General features: G+C 44.8%; 1 protein-coding gene across 6 annotated transcripts in view; it reads left to right on the forward strand.

The window, feature by feature from the left end:
• LOC309341701 (potassium voltage-gated channel subfamily KQT member 1-like) overlaps nt 1-25,894 on the forward strand; it is a 370,888-nt gene that overhangs the window by 51,630 nt on the left and 293,364 nt on the right. For all 6 annotated transcript variants that reach the window (XM_081861359.1, XM_081861358.1, XM_081861362.1 and 3 more), the window contains 6 exons: nt 3,870-3,966; nt 5,235-5,375; nt 6,690-6,800; nt 7,269-7,364; nt 15,606-15,731; nt 19,632-19,794. In XM_081861359.1, coding sequence (XP_081717485.1) covers nt 3,870-3,966; nt 5,235-5,375; nt 6,690-6,800; nt 7,269-7,364; nt 15,606-15,731; nt 19,632-19,794 — 734 coding nt within the window. The remainder of the gene's footprint in view (nt 1-3,869; nt 3,967-5,234; nt 5,376-6,689; nt 6,801-7,268; nt 7,365-15,605; nt 15,732-19,631; nt 19,795-25,894) is intronic.

A 25,894-nucleotide genomic window follows, 5' to 3' on the forward strand; every position in this document is an offset into this window, starting at 1 on the left:
AGCCTGCTGCCCCGCACGAGGGGCACTCTTAAGCAGAGCGCCCCTCACGCGCGGTAGACATTCACAGCTTGGGGAGCCCTGCGGGGAACTCTTCTGAAGGCTGGAGGCGGGAGAAGGGCTTTTCTTCCCACCGCCAGCCTTCAGAACAGCCTTCTGAATGTTGGCGGTGGGGAGGAAAAACCCTCCTCCCACCGCAAGCCCCGGGAAGAGAGGAGAAGCTGCGCGCCTTCTCCTCTGTTCCCGGACCTCCCACCGCAAGCCTTCAGGACAGGTCCGGGAACAGAGGGGAAGGCGCGCAGCTTCTCCTCTCTTCCCGGGGCTTGCGGTGGGAGGAGGGTTCCCCGCTGTCCCCGGAGATTTCCCTATGGGCTTTTGTTTTGCGAAGCAAGCCCATAGGGAAATTCGTCTTGCGAAGCCGCTAAAAATCGGAAAACCCTTTCGTCTTGCGGGTTTTTCGTTTAGCGAGGCATTCGTCTTGCGGGGCACCACTGTATAAGTTTCCATCGTCTCAAACCTGGGAACGGGGTGTCAGGACAGAAACTGTTGATTGAAAGTGGAACACTTTGACAGATAGTAAAAAAAAAAAAAAAGCGAAACAAATTAACTTCAATGCTGCTTTCTGCATTTTAAAGAAACAAAGTATTTGAAAATTGAGAGTAATTCTCTTTTGTTGGATACGTTTTAAAGATGGATACAAACAGAAATTGTGTCCCCTAGAGGGAGCTTGTCAGTCTGTTGCTGCAGTTTATTTGGAGATGTTACAGCTGCGAGATTGGGATCGTGGGACCAGCCACTTGACCTTGAATAGAAATGTGTTGGGAGGAAATTTTGGTGTCTGCCCTTGACAAGACAAATGCTTTGCTGGAGCAGTTGCACGAGAGGATGAATTTGATGAATGAGAAGTTGGACTTGATGACTGCCGTAGCCAGTGAATATGAATTAACAGGAAACAAAGATAAAGAAATTATACAGCGACCAACTCAGGAAACTGGTTTGATTGGGCAAGTGCAAGGGCAGAGAAAGATGAAAGAGGTTGTGATCGCACCCCAAGCAACACAAATTGAGAGATCCAAAGTCCTGCAGGAGCAAAAGTTGCTGCATTGGAAGATTAAACTTGGAGTGTACCTGGAAGTGTTTGGAGTTAAGGAAGATCTTAACTCTGGTGGGACTATGAAACATGTTGACAATTACCTTTTGGATAACCACTTTTTGGAATACAACTATGATGACAGGGAGTGGGACTGTGGGGAATGGGCTGGCTTGATAAAGGAAAATGGAGATGATTACCGGTTGGAATCCCTCGGAGACCCACTCCCCAAGGAGAAAGGGAAGAAATTAAGAAAGAAACCAACAAAAGACGAGGAAGAGTGCAATTACAAACAAGAACAAGAAAATCTGCTGAAGGGGCATAGAAGAGACTTAAGGGCCTCGGATATAAGATCACCAGATTGATGGACTGGATGGAATGTATAGAAAGGACTGACATAACCCAAAACCAGGAAGAAGGGACGTTGGATAATAATTAGGGGGAAATGTTCTTTTCTTTTTTTTATTTATGGAATTAGTGTAATATTAATGAAATATCAGGGAAAATGCTGGAAAGGAACTAATTGGCTTTAGTAGAAAGGATTTAAGGAGTTATGTATAAATATGGTTTAAACTTTGAATCTTAAGGTTTTTAAGGTAAGAGAAGGTTAAATAAATTAAGGTAAATTGAATAACAGAATATGGTAAAAGATGGAAAGGATATGGTGAATTAATTAATGAGATAGGTTGTTAAGACAAATTATTTAAATAAAAATTGAGAAATATGGGAAGAATTTGCTGAAACAACGAATTAAGTTAGAATACAAAAAGGGAGGTGTGAGGAGGTCCAAGAAACAGGCAAATGAAAAGATGTAATAAGGGATGTGTATTTTTCTTTTTTTTCTCTTTTCACTTTTTCTTATCTTTTTTTCTGTTGTATTTTTTGTGTGTGTTCTTTATTGTATTTATATATTCTGGAAAATTTGAATAAATATCATTAAAAAAAAAAAAGAACTTAATTCGTTCTGGATGTCCGTTCTTAACCTGAAACTGTTCTTAACCTGAAGCACCACTTTAGCTAATGGGGCCTCCCGCTGCGCCGCCGCCGCGTGATTTCTGTTCTCATCCTGAAGCAAAGTTCTTAACCCGAGGTACTATTTATGGGTTAGCGGAGTCTGTAACCTGAAGCGTCTGTAACCCGAGGTACCACTGTATCTTCTAAATTACTACATTGAATCTGAAACTTCATATTGAAGACAACATGTCATACCCAGAGTGAAATACATGATTGTGGGAAGGTACTATGGAATATGTGAAGCGAGCACAACAGAGCATTTCCCAGCTCACTTCTCGCTGTACTCAAACCTTGTTTGAAACTGCCAATATCAATCTACCCATACCTCTGCTGTTGTTTAAAACCACAACTTTTCCTGTTTGCTTTATTCAAATCTCTGCTTTTGTTTAAAACTGCCATTTTAAAATGTGCCTTCTCTTGGCTTTCCTCTCCCACACTCACTTAATGCAAACACAGGATTGTGCTGATGCACCACAGATCCTCCATGAGGGCTGCCTTGCAGTTATAAATACATGGAAGAAATAAATTAAATCAAATATCAGGGAATAAAACTTCTATAAATTTTTACTACATTTTCTAACAAGGATCACGTCCTGGGAGTCCTCAGGCTCCATATTAAAGTTGCCTGCATCTGTCAGTGAGAGTAGATACATTCAGGCACAACATTGCATACAAAAAATGCATTTATCTGCATATCACATATATGTTGCTGTTTGGGAGCACATAGGCTACAGATTGAAACAGGACAGCTGCTTGTGAAAAAGGAAACCAGGAAGGCATTGCTCTGAAAGGATAATTGGGAGAGAGACAAAAAGCAAAAGGCATCTCCCTTCCTCTGAGCTCCCTGAGAGCTGTGGTGGAAGCCAGAGCGTGAGATAATGGCCACTTATCCAGTCCTGGGGTGGGTGGTGGTTGCAGCCCATAGAAATGGGTCCTGACCCCCAGGAGCAATGCTGGCCTGGGCGGCTTATAGTTGGAAACCCCCCGTGCTGGCTGTGTAGGAGGGCAGGAGTTCCTGCCAGGCCCAATTATGAATTCTGGCCAATCAGACCAGTCCATGGTGGCAAGGGTTGGAATCAGACCGGAGTGGAGCAAGCTTTTTTCCACTCCGTTCCCTTCACAGCTATGTCCAAAATCAATGAGCAATGTAACACTAAAATTTCGTAGATCTGCCCCAGGAAGCAGATAAAATTTACTTCTTCTGTCCCACAAAGCTACTACAGTCATACCTCGGGTTAAAAACACTTCGGGTTAAATCTTCGGGCTGCATCCCGCGGTGACCCGGAAGTAACGGAACAGGTTACTTCCAGGTTTTGCCGCATGCGCAGACGCTCAGAATGACGCTCAGTCATGCACAGACGTGGCAAATCGCGACCCATGCAGACACAGGTTGCGTTCTGCTCATGATGCGAACGGGGCACTGGAACGGATCCCATTCGCATCCAGAGGTGCCACTGTAGTTGGTTTTGTCTGACTCAGGACTTTTTTTCATCCGGAACTCACCAGAACTCTTTGGTGCGCTATGTGTTGCGCGACAGAGGCTGTGGGCGAAAAAGATAAGCTATTTAAGGGGTGAGCTCCCCTAAGAAAAGCTCAACAACTTCTTTGACTGGTCTAACTGATAAATTATTTATTTGACTGAGTACTGTTAGTACTAATGAGTTTTCAAATTTCATTGTAGTATTCAGAAGAAAATATACTCACATTTCCACAGATAGGCCTTCTGTGTCTAATGGGTTCTCACTGCATTCTGCCATTTTTTCCACAGGGGAATCCGTTTTTTGCAGATACTTCGCATGCTTCATGTAGACCGACAGGGTGGCACTTGGAGGCTCTTGGGATCTGTTGTATTCATACATCGTCAGGTATTGAGTATGGGAAGGTTATTTAATATGTTTAACAGGCTCTTTTTACACCTGTAAAACTCTTATTCTAACATCAGGTATGGTGAAAATGAACTCACCTGGAAATGTAGGGTTTGGGGCAATCTATAAGTGTGTTCTTTTTTTTAATCCCTGGCCTCAGCAGTACAGAGGCAAGGTGAGGTAAGGCTTCCCTGGTGCCTGAGATAGCTCTGTACAGGCTTTGGGCTGGATACTGCACAACAGCAGAGCAGCTGCCATTCTCAGACCGAGCCTTGAACAGGACATGCAGCTCTATCTCAGAGCCTTCCATGAGAGAGGCCCTTCCTGCTTTAGCAGTCATTAACTCCAACAGAGACTTGGGTTCCATTAGGGCTCCTGAACTGGCAACTCTGGAACTGGAGGAAGGCAACACAGCATCCTCCTGATGCGATGGGCTCCTCTTGCGTGAGTGCGAATAACCTCCACAAACACATTTAAAAGGCTGTAGAATATTAATCAGCCTTATTTTTTTTAAAAAAAATACAAATTAACATGCAACACTTAAGAACAATTTAAAACAACCCCACCCCAAATAAAGAACACCCACCCAAGTTAAAACCCCATCCCAATTAAAACCATAATTTTAGCATAAAGGGGCTGGCCCACAACCTCGTTTCACCCCCAAAGTGCTTCCCCCAAAGGAACGACCCCCTTTGGTGTCGTCTGCTTTGGGGGCAGCCCCGCCCCTCGGGTAGGCTGGCTTTATAGAGCCGCCCCAGCAACTGGTGCCCTTCTAGCTGGGGCAGCAGGTGTTTCCAATGCTGCCTGCCCACCCAGGGCTTTGGTACCTAAAAATGACTGCACTTAGTCCTATAGGGATCCATGTTGGACCCTCAGCTGTATTGACAAACAGGGTAACAGTACATTCAGCTGCTAACTTGAATCACTTTTGAGTGCTTCACTGGCTAGACTTTAAGCATACTCTTGGATATGGCCCAGGCTCTGGGTAGCCAGCTCACAGTGGGGTTTGCTTTTGCTTTTTAAAATAAGATTTATTCTAGTCTATGTTTACCAGAAACGCATACTCTTCAAAATTTTGTTTGAATATGTATAAAAGCTAGCATATCAACTCAAAGGTGAGACATGACTGCCACAGGTCATAAAGCAGACCAGCATCACTGGATATGTTTTATTAAAAATATGAAATGGTTATGAGTAATTTTTTAAACCAAAATCAGCATTTGTACAAAGAGAGCTTCCAATCAGTAATCCAGTTTTGTTCCTGTTAGGAACTAATAACTACGCTGTATATTGGATTCTTGGGATTGATCTTCTCATCGTACTTCGTCTATCTCGCTGAGAAGGATGCAGTGGATGAGGAGGGACAAACAGGGTTTTCCAGTTATGCTGATGCTCTCTGGTGGGGTGTGGTAAGTGCATCTCTTGCGTCATAGCCAGTGCTGCAAGATCACCCTTTCAGTGAAATATTCAGAACCAGGAATTTGATTGAAATTAGTGTTAAGAGTAAATAGTACAAAAAGACTCTGTGTTGTAGGTTGTAGAAGAGAAGCAAGGCCAAAGTTACTTTGTGAAGTACTTAAATCTGAACATTTCATATTAAAAAAAATTAAATTAAATCTTGCTATACAAGCATGAATCGAACCTGTGAAGTTAATGGTATACTTGGTGTAAGGCAAAACCATCACCAGCCAATTAAATTGCTTGGGAATGGATTCAGAGGAACAGAAGAAAGTACTTTTTTCATTCACAGCGTAATTAACAGGGAAGTTGTTGCTACTGGTTGTGGTGATAAGTCCCTTCTTTTGCTTCTCTTCATCTCTTCCCAGTCAGGATCATATGGAGGTCAACCACTGGAAAAAAAATGCTAGACCACATTTTTCCGGAACCTAATCTCACATTCTCATTCTTTTTTATCTGAGTCATGCACAAGAGGAATGTGAATGAGCATTATGGCCATTGCACCTCATTATTATTTATTATAGTTATTTATATCCCTTATTTCTGCAAACAAATCCTTTCAAGCTGGCTCAGAACAAAGCAGAAGACCATGACAGAGTGTCAAAACAGCATCAGATTTGAAGTATAGTATTCAAACATGCCAGCAGGAAGGAGCTCATATATAAACACACATATATACACCCCCTGAAGTTATCACTCTGCTGCATCCTACTGGTCACTTGACTCAACAAGAACAATCCTAAGCACATTCACAGTGTGTGACCAAAACATCAAGACAGAGAAACCTAGAAATAAGCTGACAAATGTGAGGAGCTACAAACCCATGTTAAAATTGGGTCCCCCTCTCCATGCATGTCACAAGCACACCTCCCAGTGATTTTAATCCTGATTCAATACTGTGCCCTGTCCCGCCCATCATGCTTCAGGTGAACTTATACTGATCTTATACATATAAGCAATCCAAACAAGTGCTTATGTTTTGGGAGATTGTGGAATCCCTTGAATATTTATTTAATGCTGCAAAACTGCCCCAGGGAGAGGAGTCATTTATTGGAGCTGCTGCCCTGGCTGGCTGCACTCTGCACTGCTGCCTCCTATGGCAGACTAGCACAATTGGCTTCCCCAGAGCTTGTGCCTGGAGAAGGATGAGCTACATCTGACAGAAATGCATAGTACTTCCATTTTAAATCTATACAAATGTGAACCAGCTTTCAGACTATTGTCATTACAGCCTTTTTGTAAACTATTTTTCATCTACTGTACAGGTAACAGTCACTACTATTGGCTATGGTGATAAAGTGCCACAGACATGGATTGGCAAGACAATTGCGTCTTGCTTCTCTGTGTTTGCCATCTCTTTCTTTGCTCTTCCAGCGGTGAGTGCACACCTTAAATAATTATTAAGTCAGTTTGTAAACATTGCTGATGTCTTAAGAAAGTGGTTGATGTGTACAATGTACTGCTTACCTGCAGTGTAGCATGCTTTGTTAGCACCTGGGGTGGGTGCGCACCTGGGCGTGCAGAGGGTAAAAAGAGCCTGCTGCACCAGCCCAGGCCTTGCCATTGCTGGAGCAACCCCCTCCCACTGTGCAGGGGGGGAGCCCGGCTGGCCAACGCAGACCTCGGATCATCCTAGCCTTGCAAAGTGGCTTGGGGCTGGCAGGGCGGGGCAAGGAGCTAACTGTGCAGTGCCCCCCCCCCTGGAAAAATGTGCCTGAAGCCATCACCCCGGCAGCCATCCCCCCCTTCCCCACTACGCCCCTGTAGCTTACTGCAGATTCCATACCTTACTGTAAGCATTAAATGCAGTTTTCTTCAACAAATAACTGCTTTTCGACTTTCAGGGCATCCTGGGTTCCGGCTTTGCACTTAAGGTACAACAGAAACAACGTCAAAAACATTTCAACAGGCAAATACCTGCAGCAGCATCTCTAATTCAGGTAAATACTTGATGAAGAAATAAGAGAAAGTGAACTGACGTTTGTAACTTCTCACCACCCCAACAAAATAGATTACAAAGAGCAATACTCTGCTACAGTGTCTTGGTATTAACTTAGGATTTTGGAGTCTGAACTGTAATGTTCCACTATTTGCACTGCATTTGTGGGGCATTTCAGTGAACTTGAAAGGGCCAAATTTATCCCAGATAGTGGTGGTGGCAGTGGTAAAAGGTAAAGGGACTCCTGACCGTTAGGTCCAGTCACGGATGACTCTGGGGTTGCGTGTTCATCTCGCTCTACAGCCGAGGGAGCCGGCGTTTGTCCACAGACAGCTTCCGGGTTATGTGGCCAGCATGACTGACGAACCAGAGCAGCGCACAGAAACGCCGTTTACCTTCCCGCCAGAGCGGTACCTATTTATCTACTTGCACCTTTGACGTGCTTTCGAACTGCTAGGTTGGCAGGAGCTGGGATCAAGCAACGGGAGCTCACCCCATCGCTGGGATTCGAGGCCACCGACCTACTGATCGGCAAGCCCTAGGCTCTGTGGTTTAGACCACAGTGCCACCCACGTCCTGGTGGCAGTGGAAGTAGCCATCATTTGATTCCCAGAACACCCTTGGAGTGATACTATATAGTGAAGTAAAGTTGCGTATAGAGGAATCCTGGGGAAATCTGGCAGCAACCGGAAGGCGCTCTTTTGCTGACATGAAACAGGCCATGGTGTATGTGTGTCAAGGTCAGTTACTTCCAGATCCAATATAACCTGTCCATTCTCTCCAAATGTTGCGCCAAATATGTCACTGGAGAACTTTCAGCCCAGCCTTGAGCCAAGGACTTCCCACTCAGGAGTTGCCTCAGGGTAGCTGGGAAGGGGGCTGCCTCCGCGCACCCATGTGTCACCATCTCTGGCCTTTTGTTACTCCCTGGGCCACCTCCAGGCTGCGGAGGAGGAGGCAGTGTGTGTGTCACATTTTCAGAAACAACAGAATGCTTCCTGCCCTTCTCTGTGCCATCAATTTATTGTTTGTGTGGTTATCTCCGCACCTGCATTTCTCTCCTCCTGAATTCCAGTTTAACTAGGAAAATTTCCATTATGAATTATTGATTTGGAACATGTACAGTTTGCCTCAGCTTTCAGTTCCTTCAGTTCCTGTGCACCTTTCCTCAGTGATGCGCATGTATGCATTGATAAAACATTGGGAGGGAGGGAAGCAAACAGCATGTTGTTGTACATGAAAGTACAACAAGATTCTTTTTGTGCATTGCATTGCACTGCTGATGCACCCACCCACTCCTGTACATTGGTAGAAAGCCTTACACACAAATAACAGTAACATAGAATTGCTGTGTATCTGAAGAAGTGTGCATGCACACGAAAGCTCATACCAAGAACTGACTTAGTTGGTCTTTAAGGTGCTACTGGAAGGAATTTGTTTTGTTTTGATTATAGAATTGCAGGTAATCTTGAATTCAAAATTTTGAGAGAAATGCAGGTTAGAATTTAAGAACTGGCCTTCATGTTGACTTCCATCTCGGAATAGAGCAGATGGCTGCAGCATCCTGTGTTAAAAACTTTCACTTGCAAACATGAATGATGTTCATGTCACATGGCCAACTTCAAGCACTTTTGAGCCCCTCCAACTGTTGGTCTGCCAGGTGGGAAAGAAATAAAGTTTAAGGTCTCTTATGTCAGGTTCTTAAATTGACTCATGACCATGTGGGAAGGTGGATTTACACTTGCATTTTAACCTTCTTGTGTTAGTTGTGCCACTGTGAATAGAAGTGTTTCATGTGGATGTTTAATATTCCAGCTTCTGAGCTGGAAAAGCAAAACTTGTGCATGGTGGTAATGGACATTAGATGAAGAAATTTTTTTGATAATTGAAATGCTATAAAATGCAATGTGTGATTTTGGCCTAAGAGTGTGTCAGGGAACTGCCATCAGTGCCGGAGGGAGAGCGCAAAATCCAGAGAGATTCCAGAGAGCATCCCGGGATTGGGAGAGGCAGCCCATCTTCTGGGAAAGAGAATCAGCGTAGCACCAGTGGAGAAGGGGGGCAGATGGGGGAAGCGGCGAGGCGGTCCCATGACTCCTTGCTGGGGACCAGTGGGGAGAGTAGGGGTCCTCCGCTGCCTACGCCCTCCTTGCGCAGAAGGCTTTCGCACAGAGAGAGTAGGAGGAGACTAGGCGTCAAAGAGCTTCTTTGCTGGAAGAAGTTTAAGAAACACCCACTGACGGATTCTGCCAGCGATTGAGACAGCCATGGGTGAGTGGCTGTCTGGACAGAAAAGGTTCACTCAGGCAACCCAGCCAGGTGTTTGCACTGGCTTACGCACGAGCAACCCCTAGAACCATTACAGTAACCCGTCAGTCCCTGACGTTGCTTGTGCGCAGCCCCGGAGAGGCAGCACGATGAGCCAAACAGGGCCGGCCGGAGAGACAGAGCAAGAAGCCATGGTGCGAGGTCTGGTCGAGAGGAACCGAGACCTGGAGGCGCATGTTGCTACCCTGTCTGCGCGGCTGGAGGAGAGACAGGCTCAGGATGCACAGGTCAGAGCCACCCCGATAAGGAGGAAGGTCCCGGGGCTGGTACACAATTTTGGTGGAAAGCTCCAAGACTAAAATGCCTTCCGAACGGAAATTCAGTATGCTTTGGATTTGCAGAAAAATGACTTTGCGGATGACGGGGAGAGGGTGGCTTACATTGTTGGACATCTGCAGGATGGGGCGCGCGAATGGATCAGGCCCCTAATGGCGACGCAGAATGATGCATTGAAAGATCTTAAGAAATTCTACCAGGCAATGGACGCAATGTTCTCCAGCGAGGTGGAGCAGAGCGTGACACGGAGGGAGCTGATGGGGTGCAAGCAGGGGGGCCTGTCCGTCAGAGACTACTGGTCGCGTTTTGTGATGTTAGTCCACAAGCTCAGGTGGGATCTGGACTCTGAACCAGTACAAATGTTGTTTGAAGCGGGTTTGTCCCACGAAGTGAAAGACGAGTTGTCCCGAGTGCCCCACCCGCGGTCGATGGATGAACTCACAAAGGCTGTGCTTGCGATTGGTGTATGCCAGGAAGCGCGGTCTCAGGAGAAGCGGGAGATAAGGGCGGAACGTTTCCATGGCAACCGCATTCCGGAGATGCCGAGAGAGCCTTCCCAGGCGGCAGAGCCGATGGAAATTGGTGGCGCGCACGCGCACGAAGTTTCAAACGCTGGCGAAGGCCGGAAAAGGGAGGGGAAGGAGTGGAAAACTACCAAGAAGTGTTTCCTCTGTCAGCGACCGGGACATTTTGCAAAGGTCTGCCCTAAACGGAAAGCCTGGCAAGGCATGATGGGGACTACAGGCCACGACGAGAAGGGGGAGGAAGGGCCGGTGCAGGGAAACGACAAAGCCTGGCTGCCAACCAGCAGGGGCAGCAGCCAGGCCAGCAACCAATAGAAGTGCCCCAGCCTGACCCTCCCAAGGCAGCTATAGCCATAGAGGTGGTGCTAGAACTCCCAAATGGGCACCCCGTCAAAGTGGAGGGGCTGCTAGATTCTGGCAGCTCGTGTAATTTCTTCAGCAGAGACTTCGCTCTGGAGCACCAGCTCCACCTGTTGCCACTAGATTTCCCCTTGCAGGTGACCACCATCGATGGCAGGGAACTCCTGGGAGGGGAAGTGACACACCAGACACCGCCAATGCGAATGAGTGTCTCCAGGCACACAGAAACCATTGCCTTTTACGTGGCCATGCTGGCAGGACCCCCAATAATACTGGGAATGAGCTGGCTGGCAATACATCACCCAGTGGTGTCATGGCATCAGTGCTCGGTCACCTTTGGGTCAGCTTACTGCTTAGAACACTGTCTGGGAGGGAAGGAACCAAGAATGACTGTGGCCAGGGTGGCTGGGGTGGCCCTGGAGCAAAAAAGGGAGGTGCCACCGCAATATGCGGATTTGAAGGAGGTCTTCAGCGAGAGGGAGGCAGACAGACTGCCCCCCCACAGGCCATTTGACTGCCAAATCAACCTGCTTCCAGGGGCTCAGTTACCGGTGGGTAAGCTGTATGCCATGTCCGACCGGGAGATGCAGGAGTTGTGGCAGTTTATTGACAAGAACCTGAAGAGGGGTTTCATAAGGGAATCAAAGGCGGTGGGGGGCAGTCCAGTGTTCTTTGTGGACAAAAAAGAGACTAATCAGCCCAGATTAGTTGTGGATTACAGGGTCGTAAACCTGGTGTCAGAACCCGTGACTTTCCCAATGCCCAGGATTGACAATATTTTGACACGTGTGAGGCAGGGGAAGATTTTTAGCAAGCTGGACCTCAGGGGAGCATACAGTCTGATTAGGATAAGGGAGGGGGATGAATGGAAAACGACCATGTTCACCCCCCTGGGGGCTTTTGAGTACTTAGTCATGCCATTTGGATTACAGTCGGGGTCCGCCTGCTTTCAAGCCTTCATGCACCACGTGTTGGGGCCCCTGCTGTACAAGAATTGCATAGCCTTTTTGGATGACGTCTTGATCTATTCGGACAATGAAACGCAACATGTCAGAGACGTCAGGGAGGTGCTACAGAGATTGAAGAAGCATCAGTTTTGGGTCAAGCTGGAAAAATGCCAATTCCACGCCAGGGAGGTCGAGTTCCTGGGGTACAGGTTGTCCGACAAAGGACTAGCCATGGATCCGGGCAAGGTGAAGGCAGTGCTGGAATGGAAAGCCCCCCAAAACAGAAAGGATGTGCAGAGGTTCCTAGGCTTCAGCAACTTCTACAGGAAGTTCATAAAGAACTTCGCTCACTTGACAGCGCCCATAACGGATTGTCTTAGTAGCAAAAAGAAGTTCGAGTGGACAGAGGATGCACAGCAATCCTTTGAAAAACTGAAGAAGGCGTTTGCCTCGGAAGAGCAGCTCCTGCACGTGGTTCCGGAGAAGCCCATGAGACTGGAGACGGACACGTCCGACCGCGCAATTGGGGTGGTACTTTTGCAGCCAAGCAGAACTGGAGGCCGTGGGCCTTTTTCTCTAGGAAGCTGAGCAAGTCGGAGCAAAACTACACGGTGTATGACCGAGAATTGCTTGCAATTTATGCGGCATTTCGGCAATGGAGACATCTATTGATAGGGGCGCGGCACAAAATCCAGGTCCGAACTGACCACAAGAACTTGGAATACTGGCGGAGCGTGCAAGTGCTCAACCAGAGACAGATCAGATGGTCCCAGGAGTTCGCCAAGTTTTTCTTCGAGATACGATACGTGCCAGGAGAGGAAAACATAAGGGCAGATGCTCTCTCCCAGAAACCGGAGTACATGGAAGGAGAGGGGCCACCAGAGACCAGGTACATGTTCCCCGAGGACCGGTGGGTGTGTGGGGGAGCGTTGGTTGGGAAACGAGAACTGGCAGGGCTCACCAGAGACAATGAGTTTGCTCAGACAAAAATCAGGGAACTCAGGGACGGAAAGGAAGACTATGGAGGGTTTGAGGAAAAGGAAGGGCTACTGTACTATAAGGGAGCGCTGTATGTACCAGGGGAGACTTTGAGGGGGAAGGTACTTAGACAACTCCATGACAACCCAACAGCTGGGCACTTTGGATAGCACAAGACCATGCTACTTGTCACCAGGCAGTTCTGGTGGCCAAAGGTGAGGCTCAGGCGGAGGAAGCCTGGGAACGTGGGATTCGGCTGACACCAGGAGCGCCCCCCCCTACACGCAAGGAAACCCCTTTTTCGGGGACCTGAAGCGACGTGGGGTGAGCGGCACGGTGTTTTGAATCAACCGCTATTTTTACGGAGTGAAGCCGCACAGCCGTTGCCGGAGAGCGCTGACTTTTTCCTGGGGACAATTGGACTCTAAACAAGTACCCGTGAGTAGAACGGAAAATTGGGCTAAGAAACACTTTAATTTGGCACTCAGCGGGAAGGTCCTAAACAGGAAGTCCGCCTTCCGCTTTTGTAAATAGTCTGAAGTCCGCCTTCCGGTTTTGTAAATAGTCTGAAGCAAAAATCGTGCAAGCCAAAGTCTGGAAAGTTGTACATAAAGGTTTTAAATTCCTCCTGTTTTGATCATCTAAACCCCTCTTGTAAGCAGGAGTAAAGAGGGGAAATTTGACTGTTCATGCCTGCAGGAGAGAGAGTAAAGAAAGATAAATTTCCACCGTCTCAAACCTGGGAACGGGGTGTCAGAGACGGAGATTTTTGGTGAAGTTCATTGACTGTGAATGGAACATCTTTTGACAGTTAGTTGAAGAAGAGAAACAAATTGATTCCAATGTTGCCTTTTGCATTTAGAAGAAACAAAAAATCTGAAAAATGAAAGTAATTTTTCTTCGTTGGATCTGCTTTTAAAAGATGGATACAAATAGAAATTGGAAAGAAATTAAGAAAGAGATTAAGAAATTAAGAAAGAGATTAAGAAATAGGAAAGAAATTAAGTTACAGATAGGTAGCCGTGTTGGTCTGCCATGGTCAAAACAAAACAAAACAACAACAACAAAAAAAATTCCTTCCAGTAGCACCTTAAAGACCAACTGAGTTAGTTCTAGGTATGAGCTTTTGTGTGCATGCACACTTCTTCAGATACTTCTTCAGAAAGAAATTAAGAAAGAGATCTACAAAAGACAAGGTAAAGTGCAAGTACAAACAAGAAGAAGACCTGCAGAAGGGACATGGAAAAGACTTAAGAGCCTCGGATATAAGATTAGCAGGTTGATGGACTAGATGGAACGGACAGTAAGGACTGACATAACCCGAGACCAGGAAGAAGAGACGCTGGAGGAAGATTGGAAGAAAACTTTTAAAAATTTATTTTGGGAATTAGTGTAAAATTAATGAGTATTAGGAAAAATGTTGGAATGAAAATATTTGGCTTTAGCAGAAATTTTATAAGGAATTATGTATAAATAAATATTAAGTTTTAAGTCTTAAGGTATTTTTGGGAAGATAAGGTTAAAATAAACTAAGGTAAACTGAATGACAGAATATAGTGAAAGATGGAAAGGATTTGCTGAGTTAATTAATAGATTAGACTGTTAAGACAAACTATTTAAAAAAAATTGAGAAGGATGGAAAGAATTTGCTGAAATAAATAACTAAACTAGAATACAAAAAGGGAGGTGTGAGGAGGTCGATGAAACAAGTTAATGAAAGATAAAGATATGGAATATTGTGTTTTTATTGTTATTGTTGTATTGATTTTTATGCTTTTTTCTTCTTCTCTTTTTCCTCTTTTAAGTATTGTTATATATGCTTTGAAAATTTTCTTTTGTTGTTGTTGCTTTCTTCTTTTTTCTTTCTCTGTAATTTTTGAAACTTCTAATAAATATCATTAAAAAAAACCAAAAAACCAGAGCGCCTTCCATCAGCTTCAGCTGGTGGCCCAGTTACGCCCCTATCTGGACAGGGATAGCCCAGCTACTGTTGTCTATGCTGTGGTAAACTCGGGGTTAGATTACTGCAATGCGTTCTACGTAGGGCTGCCTCTGAAGACGGTTCGGAAACTTCAGCTAGTGCAGAATTCAGCGCCCAGGTTGCTAACCAGAGCAAGACGGTTTGAGCATATTACACCAATCCTGGTCTGATTGCACTGGCTACTAAGTAGTTTCCAGGCCCAATTCAAAATGCTGGTTTTGACCTATAAAGCCTTAAACTGCTCAGGACCACAATAACTCAAGGACCACCTCTTTCTAAATGAACCTACCCGAACCTTGAGATCATCTTCTGAGGCCCTCCTTCGTGTGCCCCTTCTTGAGAGGTTTGGAGGATGGCAACACGAGAACCGGCCTTCTCTGCAGTGGCTCCCCGTCTGTGGAATGCTCTCCCCAGGGAGGTTTGCCCAGGACCTTCATTATACACCTTTAGGCACCAGGCAAAAATGTTCCTTTTTAACCAAGCCTTTGGCTGATACAATTTACATCCTATGCCCTTTCAAAATGTGTTTTTTTTTTGTGTGTAGGGGGGTTATTGGGTTGCTGTTTTTATTTTTTATTAGGTATTTTGTGGTTTTATATCTTGATTTTATTCTGTGAACCACCCTGTGACCCCCCTGAGATTGAAATTCAATCAATCAATCATACCTCTATAAAGCAAAATGGGTGGCAAGGGAGAACTGCATTTGAACTAATTTTTTTCACAATACTTGTGGTAGAAATCTTTTGCACTGTTCATGCAGGACAAGTAACACTACTTAATTACAGAGAGGTTATGTACTTTCCGTCTTTATATATAGTATTAGCAAGAGTTTTTTTTATGTCCTGCAGACTCTGTGGAGGTGTTATGCAGCAGAGAAGTCATACAATTCCACAGCTACATGGAAGATCTATGTCACCACAGCTCAAAACGCAAAGAAAACAGCAGCACCATCTAGCCCAAATCTCAGAAAACAGGTCAGAAGGAGACATTGGTTTATTAGTTACATTTATAACCTGCCTTTCCATCCAACAAACTTAACACAGAATACATGGTTTGGAAACTCCATAGAATCAGTTCAGGTGTTAGGAGAACTGGAGAACCTGTTGAAGTAAAATTCAGGACTCATCCAAACTTACCTTTTTGGGCACAGGTCTGCACATTAAAGCTCTGTGTCCAAGCACTTTTTTCTTTTACCCAGCCACTTCCCTCAGAAAAACCTGCTTTTTAATGCTGAATTGGAACAAATGGCAATTTGGGTTTTCCACAGGTTGCTGTTTGCTCTGATTCAGCAGTAAAGAGTGGGTTTTTGCAGAGAAAGTGCTGGGGCAAAATAAAAACGGCTGTTGTTTAAAGAGCTTTAAACCACAGACCTGTGCCTAGAAAGGCTTAGCAAAGGTAAGTGTGGCTGAGCCCTCATTTTATCCCACTCCAAGAATATTTAAACAGTAATTTACCTTGTTGTCCAGCTGTTCATGTTCTAATCTAAGTATGCCTTCCTATAAAAGAAGTCATTCCTCAGTTAGCAAGGGACTCTTTATTCCAGGACAGCTTTTAAAATATTTTATTTGTTATACTCCGAGTAGAGCCCTTCATACTAACTGTCCACTAATTTCAGTGGGGATAAACTGAGTGTGACTTGGTCAGCTACAACCCATAGATTTATCACATGCCACATTTTAGAAGTCAGATGCCATGACATAACAAAATGTAACCAAATTGATGGAAATTTCTCAGTTTTTCTCCCCTTGTAGCCATGAGTCTCGCAGGCTTACCCATACAGGTGGGCATTATAAGGCTCTAGAAAGGAGGTCACTTTCAGAATCTTTAGTGGGTGGAAGGTCAGACAACAGAAGTACTTTTTGTGTCCTTTCTTTTTATCTCATTTTCCCCCATAGAAAATATTATTAAGAGGAAGTCACTTAATGGACCTTAAATACTGTAATGGAGCACAAAATTAAGTAAGTTGGATCCAAGCCATTAATTGTGCTACATTGTCTTTCTTAGTAAAGGTCAAGGGACCCCTGACCATTAGGTCCAGTCGTGGCCGACTCTGGGGTTGCGGCGCTCATCTCGTTTTACTGGCCGAGGGAGCTGGCGTACAGCTTCCGGGTCACGTGGCCAGCATGACTAAGCTGCTTCTGGCGAACCAGAACAGCGCATGGAAACGCCGTTTACCTTCCCGCCGGAGCGGTACCTATTGATCTACTTGCACTTTGACGTGCTTTCGAACTGCTAGGTTGGGAGGAACAGGGACTGAGCAACGGGAGCTCACCCCGTCGCGGGGATTGGAACCGCCGACCTTCTGATCCTAGGCTCTGTGGTTTAACCCACAGCGCCACCCGTGTCCCATTGTCTTTCTTACCACCATTTAAATTAAATGTTGTCATCTTGGCAGAATGGCAGTGTGACAGACACCCTCAATGAAGATGGTGCTGGGTAATGCGACAGATATTTTGGATGCGTCACTAGATAAATCTCCCACTGTAGTACACAGTAGAGGTCCATAGTTATTGGTTTGTGGTAGCATTTCTGTTTAACAACAGAATTAATTATGTGAAGGGGAACCTGTGACCACAGTTCCCTCATGAAGAAGATCTAAGTAAGGCTTTTAGAACAAAACTTGAACTTTATTTACACTCAGTTAGGTTATAGCGTATGGTTGCTTTTGAAAGGCGCAACACTGTTTCAAGCAAACACTATTTGCAGAGATATTTAAGATATTTCTTAACTTCACTCTTTAAACCTGTCACTGGACAGATAAATTTCTATGATACCTGTTATCTTAAACACCACAATTAAGATGCTCCCAGCCCCTTCCAGGATCCTAGGTAAAGGGACCGCTGACCGTTAAGTCCAGTCGTGGCCGACTCTGCGGTTGAGCGCTCATCTCGCTCTATATGCCGAGGGAGCCGGCGTTTGTCCGCAGACAGCTTCCAGGTCATGTGGCCAGCATGACTAAGCCGCTTCTGGCGAACCAGAGCAGCGCACGGAAATGGCGTTTACCTTCCCGCCAGAGCGGTACCTATTTATCTACTTGCACCTTGATGTGCTTTCAAACTGCTAGGTTGGCGGGAGCTGGGACTGAACAATGGGAGCTCACCCCGTCGCGGGGATTCGAACCGCCGACCTTCTGATTGGCAAGTCCTAGGCTCTGTGGTTTAGACCACAGTGCCATCCTAACCTTCCCCTTATTGAATCAAAGCTGGGTTGCTCTGCCTAGCTAGCTCCACTCAAATAGATCAACTTTGCTCACAGCCAATCCTTATCTCAAACTGAGCGCTATTTAACTATCTGTCCGCACTAACAGATAATCCTGATCTCAACCCACTCAGGTAGTCAGAGACCCCTTCTATCCACCCAGACAGAAAGTTCCCATATGACCATTAAACGATTAAATTCCCCACACTTTCCTGATTGGCTGATGGACCCACCAGCTCCCACAAGCAATGGGGACTCCAGGAGGCAGACTCAGGGCCTGTCCGCAGGCCCAGTACTTCCATTTGTTGCCAAAATCACAGTGGGCCCCACATAATATGTTAGTATGTTTGTTATTATAATAATTGCAAAGTTTGGGTTTGTTTTTTAAAATGCTATTGTGATTATTGTGAGCCACTTTGAGCTCATCATTTGTTGTTGGAAAAGTGGAATACAGATATTAAATCAATATCAAATCACTTGACCCTGCATAAAAAGAAAAATCAGGGTTTTGCTGATGTCCCAGATGTTAATTTGTACTTTGCTCTATTTAATAAACTTACTGTGACTTTGCCTCTTGTTGGCTTAATTTGTTTACTTTCAGAAAAACACTTCAGGAAGTTTGCGGTATAAAATAATGGCTTACAATAATAATAATACAATATAATAAGGAAGCAAGGTGCATGTAAAGATGGGGGAAACAAATGAATTCATGGACCAGGTCTCAGAAAGGAGTTATTCTCTGATGCAACTGGAAAGCTTTAATCTAAATAAGGCATTTGAATACAAGCTGTCCTGGGAATCTGTTGAGGGGCAGGATATAAATCAGTCAAACAAACAAACAAACAACAACTACTATTTAGCATCTGACTTGTAACTGGTTCCCAAATGCACATTTGTCACAGCAGTCTTCAAGAATCAAGTGAAATGTTAGGGTTGCCATACACCTGGGATTTCCCGGACATATGTGGAATACTGGAGTCGGCAGCAGTGTCTGGTAAGAAATCGGCAAGATGTATGGCAGCCCATGTTGGCAGTGCCGTTTTTGCCAATTTTCCATAAAACAATTTTGGGCAGAACTAAAAAAAGTTCAACAATGTTGATATGTGTATGTGAGTGAGCCCATCACAATTTTTTCTTAATTCATAATGTGTGTGAAGGAGGCCCTACACTAACTTCACTGTGTATAAACCCCATTGGACCCAATGGAATGCTGAGTAGACTTGTGTAGGATTGAATAGTAAGTGTGGTCTGGACAGCTGTAGAGGTCCCTATGTAGCTACCCCACATTTCCTGTAAGACTCTAGTAACCACATTTTCAGGATGTTGGGGTATGACAGTCATTTCTTCAGAGAGCAAAAATACCTGTGTTAGAGCTGAAGGCTGACTTCCTGTGGGGTAGCTAAGCTGTGGTTCTATGGCGGGCAGTAAAGATAGAACAGTATATCAGGTGAACGTTAATATGGTCTGTGGTTGCCAACTTCTTAAGAAGTCTCAGATGAAAAAGTATGCTGATTGTTTCAAATGAACCCTTTAAAAATGTATACAAGTCTCAACTTGCCCACACACCATTTATTTCAGTTATTTATACACTTCTTAATCACTGGGGTTTCCAAGCCTGTAGAAGTTGAAATTTTTGTATCATACTTTTTTTTGGTATGGAAATGGTTTTATTACAGAGCAGAAGATACAAAAGGAAAGGAAAACCTGGGCGTGATAATGGTTCCACACCTATAATGAATCCAGGGGAGACAGTGCTGCCTATTCCACAAATTACTTATGACCATATCGGTCAGCGAGAAGACAAGAAAGAGATGAGTTTCTACCTTGATGAACCTGGAGGTAACCTACTATCTTACAATGAATCTTTTATGTATACAGCAGCCATGAGTTTATTTTTCAGTCGTTAAACCATAGTTAAACATTAGCTGTGGTTTAACATGAGCAAGCAGCATGCTGGTACATGCTGCTCATGTCATAAATGCCCATTTCACACCCAGTTCTCCCATCTTTCCTATGCTGGACAGAAACAAACCAGAAGCTATCTTAGCAATATATGGAGAGAAATAAATAAGGAGTGCCAGTTTGAACATAACCGTTAGGCTGTTTCCTTTGCGAAGGTATGGTGAAAGAGTGATGTAGGCACCAATAAGCAGTGCATGGGTATCCAAGGCAGGTGAAAAAAGCAGACTGAGCTGAAATTAGGTCCAGGGAGGAAATGGTTTAACAGGTTTCTTGCTTGCTCATCTTCTGTTCAGATGTGTCCTTCTGACTACCACAGGCTCCTGATATAGGTGGGTAAAGCTCAGATTAGGGTTTCTATGTGATATGAAAAGGGTGGGTAGTGACATGCAACTTCGTTTAAAATGGGCCTCCTGCAGAGTTTTATCTGTGCCAGCATCTGTTCTCAGTGCTGGAGCTTAATCCTGGAATATATGTGGGAAAATTAAAATGCATTTCCCTCATCATTGAGCTCTTTTACTTGAGGAATGAGGGGTAGCAGTGGTGTTTCCTCCCATAACCTACTGTCACTCTTAAGACAGTCAAGGTCCAGCTTCTAAAAGCATAGGACCCACCTTGCTTGCTTGTTAACACAGGAGTCCCTGAAAGCTCTAATTTTGTAAGCAAACTTGGGAGGGCTACTGTTTTTGTGCATTGACATACATGTATGCTGACCGCAGAAAGGTACTGCTGAAATGGATTGTTAGGAAGTAGATACTTAATATATATGTAACGTATTTAGAGAGAATTTGGTCTTCCTCAGAGACAACTGAAAGGAAGTGTAATTAAAGGCAAAAACATATATCCAACTGCAAGGAATATTCTTAGTGCGTTTGTACTTCTGTGTATGTTCATAAAACACTTCCATAGTACTTTTCTGAGATCTATTTCCCTGTTTGACTTTTTGGTACTGTGATATTTCTCAGACTGTACCACATATTTTTGGTTGTTCTACTGTCCTGAGTATCTGCTAGTTAACCTGTAGGTAGAGATGGGAGAGAAATTTGATTCAGTTTGCATTTAAACCTGCCTACCGTATTTTTTGCTCCATAAGGTGCACCTGACCATAAGGTGCACCTAGTTTTTAGAGGAGGAAACAAGAAAAAAAATATTCTGAATCAAATGTTGTAGGATAGGAGTTTTAAGTGGGGAGGGAAGGAAAAACACTGAAGGAACAAGGAGCAAGCGTGGGGCGTGTGGAGAAGGAGGTGGCTAATGATGCAGGAGAGGGGTTTAAGGGAAGGGAGGAAAGGAAGGCAAAAGTTCTCTCCTCCCCCCCAAGCCAGCCTCCCCCTCTCTCCCCCACCTGCATGTTTTCCGGCTGCCTGCGCATCCCTGGCATGCTTCCCTAGACGCAGCAGCAGCAGCACCGGAGCACAGAGAGGAGGCGGCGGCAGCTGCCAGTTGCGCTCCTAGCTGCCGGAAGCTGAGCCGTGTGGGCTGGAGCCTGCATGCAGTGTGGCTAGGAAGGAATTAGCAGGAAGGACACAATCCTTTCCCCTCTGCTTGCTGCGAGGGCAGGGGATTTCCCTGCTCTTTGTTGCATTTGTCTGCCACCAATCTCCTTGCTTAACGTGTCTGCTTGCTGCGAGGTGACGGTGCCGCGGCCGGCGCTGAGCAATGGAAGGGGAAAGGATCATGTCCACCTGCTAATTCCTTCCTAGTCATGTCACCTCGCAGCAAGCAGACGCGCTGAGCAAGGGGAATGGGCCTTCGCTGGCCCATTCTGAGCAAACACAACAACCGAAAATACAAGAGGGTGGGCAGTAAGACCCTGAGGCAGAGGGCAGGAAAGGAATTCACGGCAGCTGTGCGCTCCCTGCCAGAAAGGGACAAGAGCAAAAGGCGGGGAGCAGCGGCTGACTTTAACCGCCCAGTTAAAACCGTATGCGGTGGGGAGCGCAAAACAAAATAGGAGTCGGAATTGAATCCTTAGGAAGGCGCTACAATAATTAGGCAAGGGGAACAGGGCTGATGAACAGATGGTAGCCTTGGGATGCTGTACAGCGATCGAGAGGCGCCACACACAAGGACACTCAAACGCCCCCTTTAACCACACGCTCTCCCGTGCAGCAACACGACTCACACGCCTCCACACACACACCAAAATATGCCCGATACAGGAACCCCAACAGCCTCCTCTCTGCAGCCTTCCCTCCTCATGACGCACGATCCGATTTTTGCCCCTGCACTCAGGCAATTCGGCTTCAGGGACCACACATTCACTCCATAAGACGCACAGACATTTCCCCTTACTTTTTAGGAGGAAAAAAAGGTGTCTTATGCAGCAAAAAATGTGGTAATTTGTACTTTCTAAAACAATACAAGAACCAAAACACAGCCATCCTTCAAAATGAATTTTGCAATGCAGTTATCCATCCAGGTAACGTGTGCAAAAATCCATATACTTGGGTAAAGTGTGCATAGAACTGCATGTATGTAACATGCAAATACACATTATATCAGTAGAAATTGCATTTTTGAAATGTGTCCATTTGGAAGAACATGCACTAATATTCTGATAAATTTAATGAGAACTTAGGAAAAATCCACAAAGTAATGTGGAAATATGGAGAGCTGAACTAAAGATAGGAAAAATGAGAAACCATTTTGGAAAGTTTCACCCATCCCTAAGTTTAAGGCTATTTAATCTCTAACCGCTCCTTCAGAAAAGGGAGTTCATGTTCTCATGGTGTGAAGTTCTTCACCTGACAGCCGCTGCGTTCTCCTGTAACAAAAGGCACACACATAACTGTGGTGGACAGATGGTGAAATATTCATAACCATTGGAAAAGATAATTTTTGCTCAGTGTCTCTCAAAATAGAGTATTACAATGGAATTCAGTAATGGCAAGTGACCAAACCACAGCAATCATGGGCAATACAATCCAGGTTCATCACCACATTTGATCCAAATGTGGGTAGGTTTTGAATGACAGGCAATGTTCACTGGTTATACCACCCTTCCATACCTTCATGTTGGTAAGAAATCTTGCAGCCACCAAAAGGGTTTGACATCTGCTGCAATGCTAAATGTTGATAGCCAATTCATGTGTTCAGTATTCCAGGTTAAGCCAGAGTTTCCCCACCTAGACTCCCTCAAGCATTCTGTACCTTTAAGAGCTGCGTGGAAGAGAAAATATGCTTTGTGCAGCTTCCACTTCCACTTTAGCATGGTAATGGGAAAAAGCTGTGCATGGTGAAATATTCCTTTCCATTCAGTTTTTGTGGGTTCAGGAAACCTCTGTGTAACAATTAAAGTCTGCCTGAGAAGCCTACTTAAGAGAACATCAAGACTACCACGGCAAGAGAATTTGTGATCAAATAGAAAGCTCAGTTTTGAATATCACATCCTAATCATTTTGAGTGGGTTAGCTGGCATGTGCCTTACTGCATCACTCTTTTGTTTAAGAAAAACAGAGGTGGGAGAGATGAAGGCAGAAGCACTTTAGATGGTGGGGCCTCAGATTCACAGAGGTCTGCTTGCTACCTGAGCATTCTAGGAGCTGGGTTTGTTTGTTTGTTTATTGAATTTGCATACTTCCTTTCTGCCAACTAACCCAAGGTGGAATACAGTTTTAATTTATTAAACCAAATAAATGATATAAGAGGCAGGGGAGGGGACAATCCAACTGAAGCAGCCCTGATGTTAATTTGCCTGCCTACCTCATTCTCTATTTTCCACAGAGCAATTGTTGAAACAAGGTCTGATGTTGCCTTTGGCTCAGGTAGTGTCCATTGTACCTTACTGGGGTGGGTGACTCTCTGATTGGAGCAGGCCCTGATATTATCACAGGACAGAGGATGTCTGTTGGTGTTGTGATGGGGAGGGGAGAGGACAGTCCAACTGGATCAGACCCTGATATTGCTTTTGTCTGCCTCCATTATTTCCCACCACCATCACACCATATTAAAAAGGTAAAGGTAAAGGACCCCTGACAGTTAAGTCCAGTCGCCAGGCTTTCCCAGTCCAGGAATGACCGTAGCTGTTGAACCAGCCACAGTTATTAAAAGGCTGTTGATGGCCCTCTCATTAATGTGATTTGTAGATGTTTGTTCATACATGGTTGTGTATAATAAAAATAACTTGATAGTTGTTAAACAATCTCTTGTTCTTCTAAAAACAATACATGTATTCTTAGGATAAGAAGATTAATAACTCCAGGGATTCATCTAGCAGATAGAATATATTGATCACTGCCAGCCTCTCAAAGCTGTCATGTCGGAGCAGTTACTGTTGAATTTATCAAAATTGCCCAAAACATCACAATGACTAATGTCTGCTGGAAATAGAACAATAATTCTCAGTTTGGGATTTAGGTTTTAGGACTTTTTAGAGCTGTGTTTGCACATAGTAGCTTTTCCCTTTGAGATCAGACTGCAGAGGCTTCTCAATAGCAAGGATGCCTTTTGGACTTCATAACAACGAGTCCTCTCATTCTAATTCAGTGTAACTAATAATACTGTAAGGGCTGGTGCTCTGGAGTCAAGCTGGTAGTTGCATCACAAAGCAAGTGACTGGTTTGTGAGCAGCTCAAAGTAAGAAGTTAGACCAGTGTCAGGTGCTAGATTATAGGCACAGATTATTGGCCCTTGTGTTATGCTTTGCTAGCAACTCCAGTGTCACACTTCTGATTATCTGCAGTTTGGACACTATTTACACAAATTCTGTCTGCAACTGTATGGAAGCTTACTGACAGATTATGAAAATTAATGTCATTCTCTCCCCTACGTTTGTGTTATCTGTGGTATCTTGCAATGCTCTGAACCAAGCAAGCCATGCTCAACAGAGACATGACAATGGTCAAGACCGTAGGTTGGGTTCCACTCAGGGACACAAAGTAGTTCAAGTAAGGCACAAAGGTACAGAGTGGGATAGAATCATAGAATCATAGAGTTGGAAGAGACCACAAGGGCCATCGAGTCCAACCCCCTGCCAAGCAGGAAACACCATCAGAGCACTCCTGACATATGGTTGTCAAGCCTCTGCTTAAAGACCTCCAAAGAAGGAGACTCCACCACACTCCTTGGCAGCAAATTCCACTGTCGAACAGCTCTTACTGTCAGGAAGTTCTTCCTAATGTTTAGGTGGAATCTTCTTTCTTGTAGTTTGGAACCATTGCTCCGTGTCCGCTTCTCTGGAGCAGCAGAAAACAACCTTTCTCCCTCCTCTATGTGACATCCTTTTATATATTTGAACATGGCTATCATATCACCCCTTAACCTCCTCTTCTCCAGGCTAAACATGACCAGCTCCCTTAGCCGTTCCTCATAAGGCATCGGTTCCAGGCCTTTGACCATTTTGGTTGCCCTCCTCTGGACATGTTCCAGTTTGTCAGTGTCCTTCTTGAACTGTGGTGCCCTGAACTGGACACAGTACTCCAGGTGGGGTCTGACCAGAGCAGAATACAGTGGCACTATTACTTCCCTTGATCTAGATGCTATACTCCTATTGATGCAGCCCATAATTGCATTGGCTTTTTTAGCTGCCGCGTCACACTGTTGGCTCATGCCAAGTTTGTGGTCAACCAAGACTCCTAGATCCTTTTCACATGTACTGCTCTCAAGCCAGGTGTCACCCATCTTGTATTTGTGCCTCTCATTTTTTTTGCCCAAGTGCAATACTTTACATTTCTCCCTGTTAAAATTCATCTTGTTTGTTTTCGCCCAGTTCTCTAATCTGTCAAGGTTGTTTTGAAGTGTGATCCTGTCCTCTGCGGTGTTAGCCACCCCTCCCAGTTTGGTGTCATCTGCAAATTTGATCAGGATGCCCTTGAGTCCATCATCCAAGTCGTTGATAAAGATGTTGAATAAGACCGGGCAAAGACAGTATTGATGATATAGCAGTGTCCCGTGCACAGCGGAATGATGAGGAATACGTGCACATACTCTAAGTTGCTTTATTTACGTTTCAAAGCTGGTAGATTACAGAAAAACATCT

Source organism: Podarcis erhardii (assembly GCF_964252035.2).
Source record: "Podarcis erhardii genome assembly, chromosome: 5".
Classification (NCBI taxonomy): domain Eukaryota; kingdom Metazoa; phylum Chordata; class Lepidosauria; order Squamata; family Lacertidae; genus Podarcis; species Podarcis erhardii.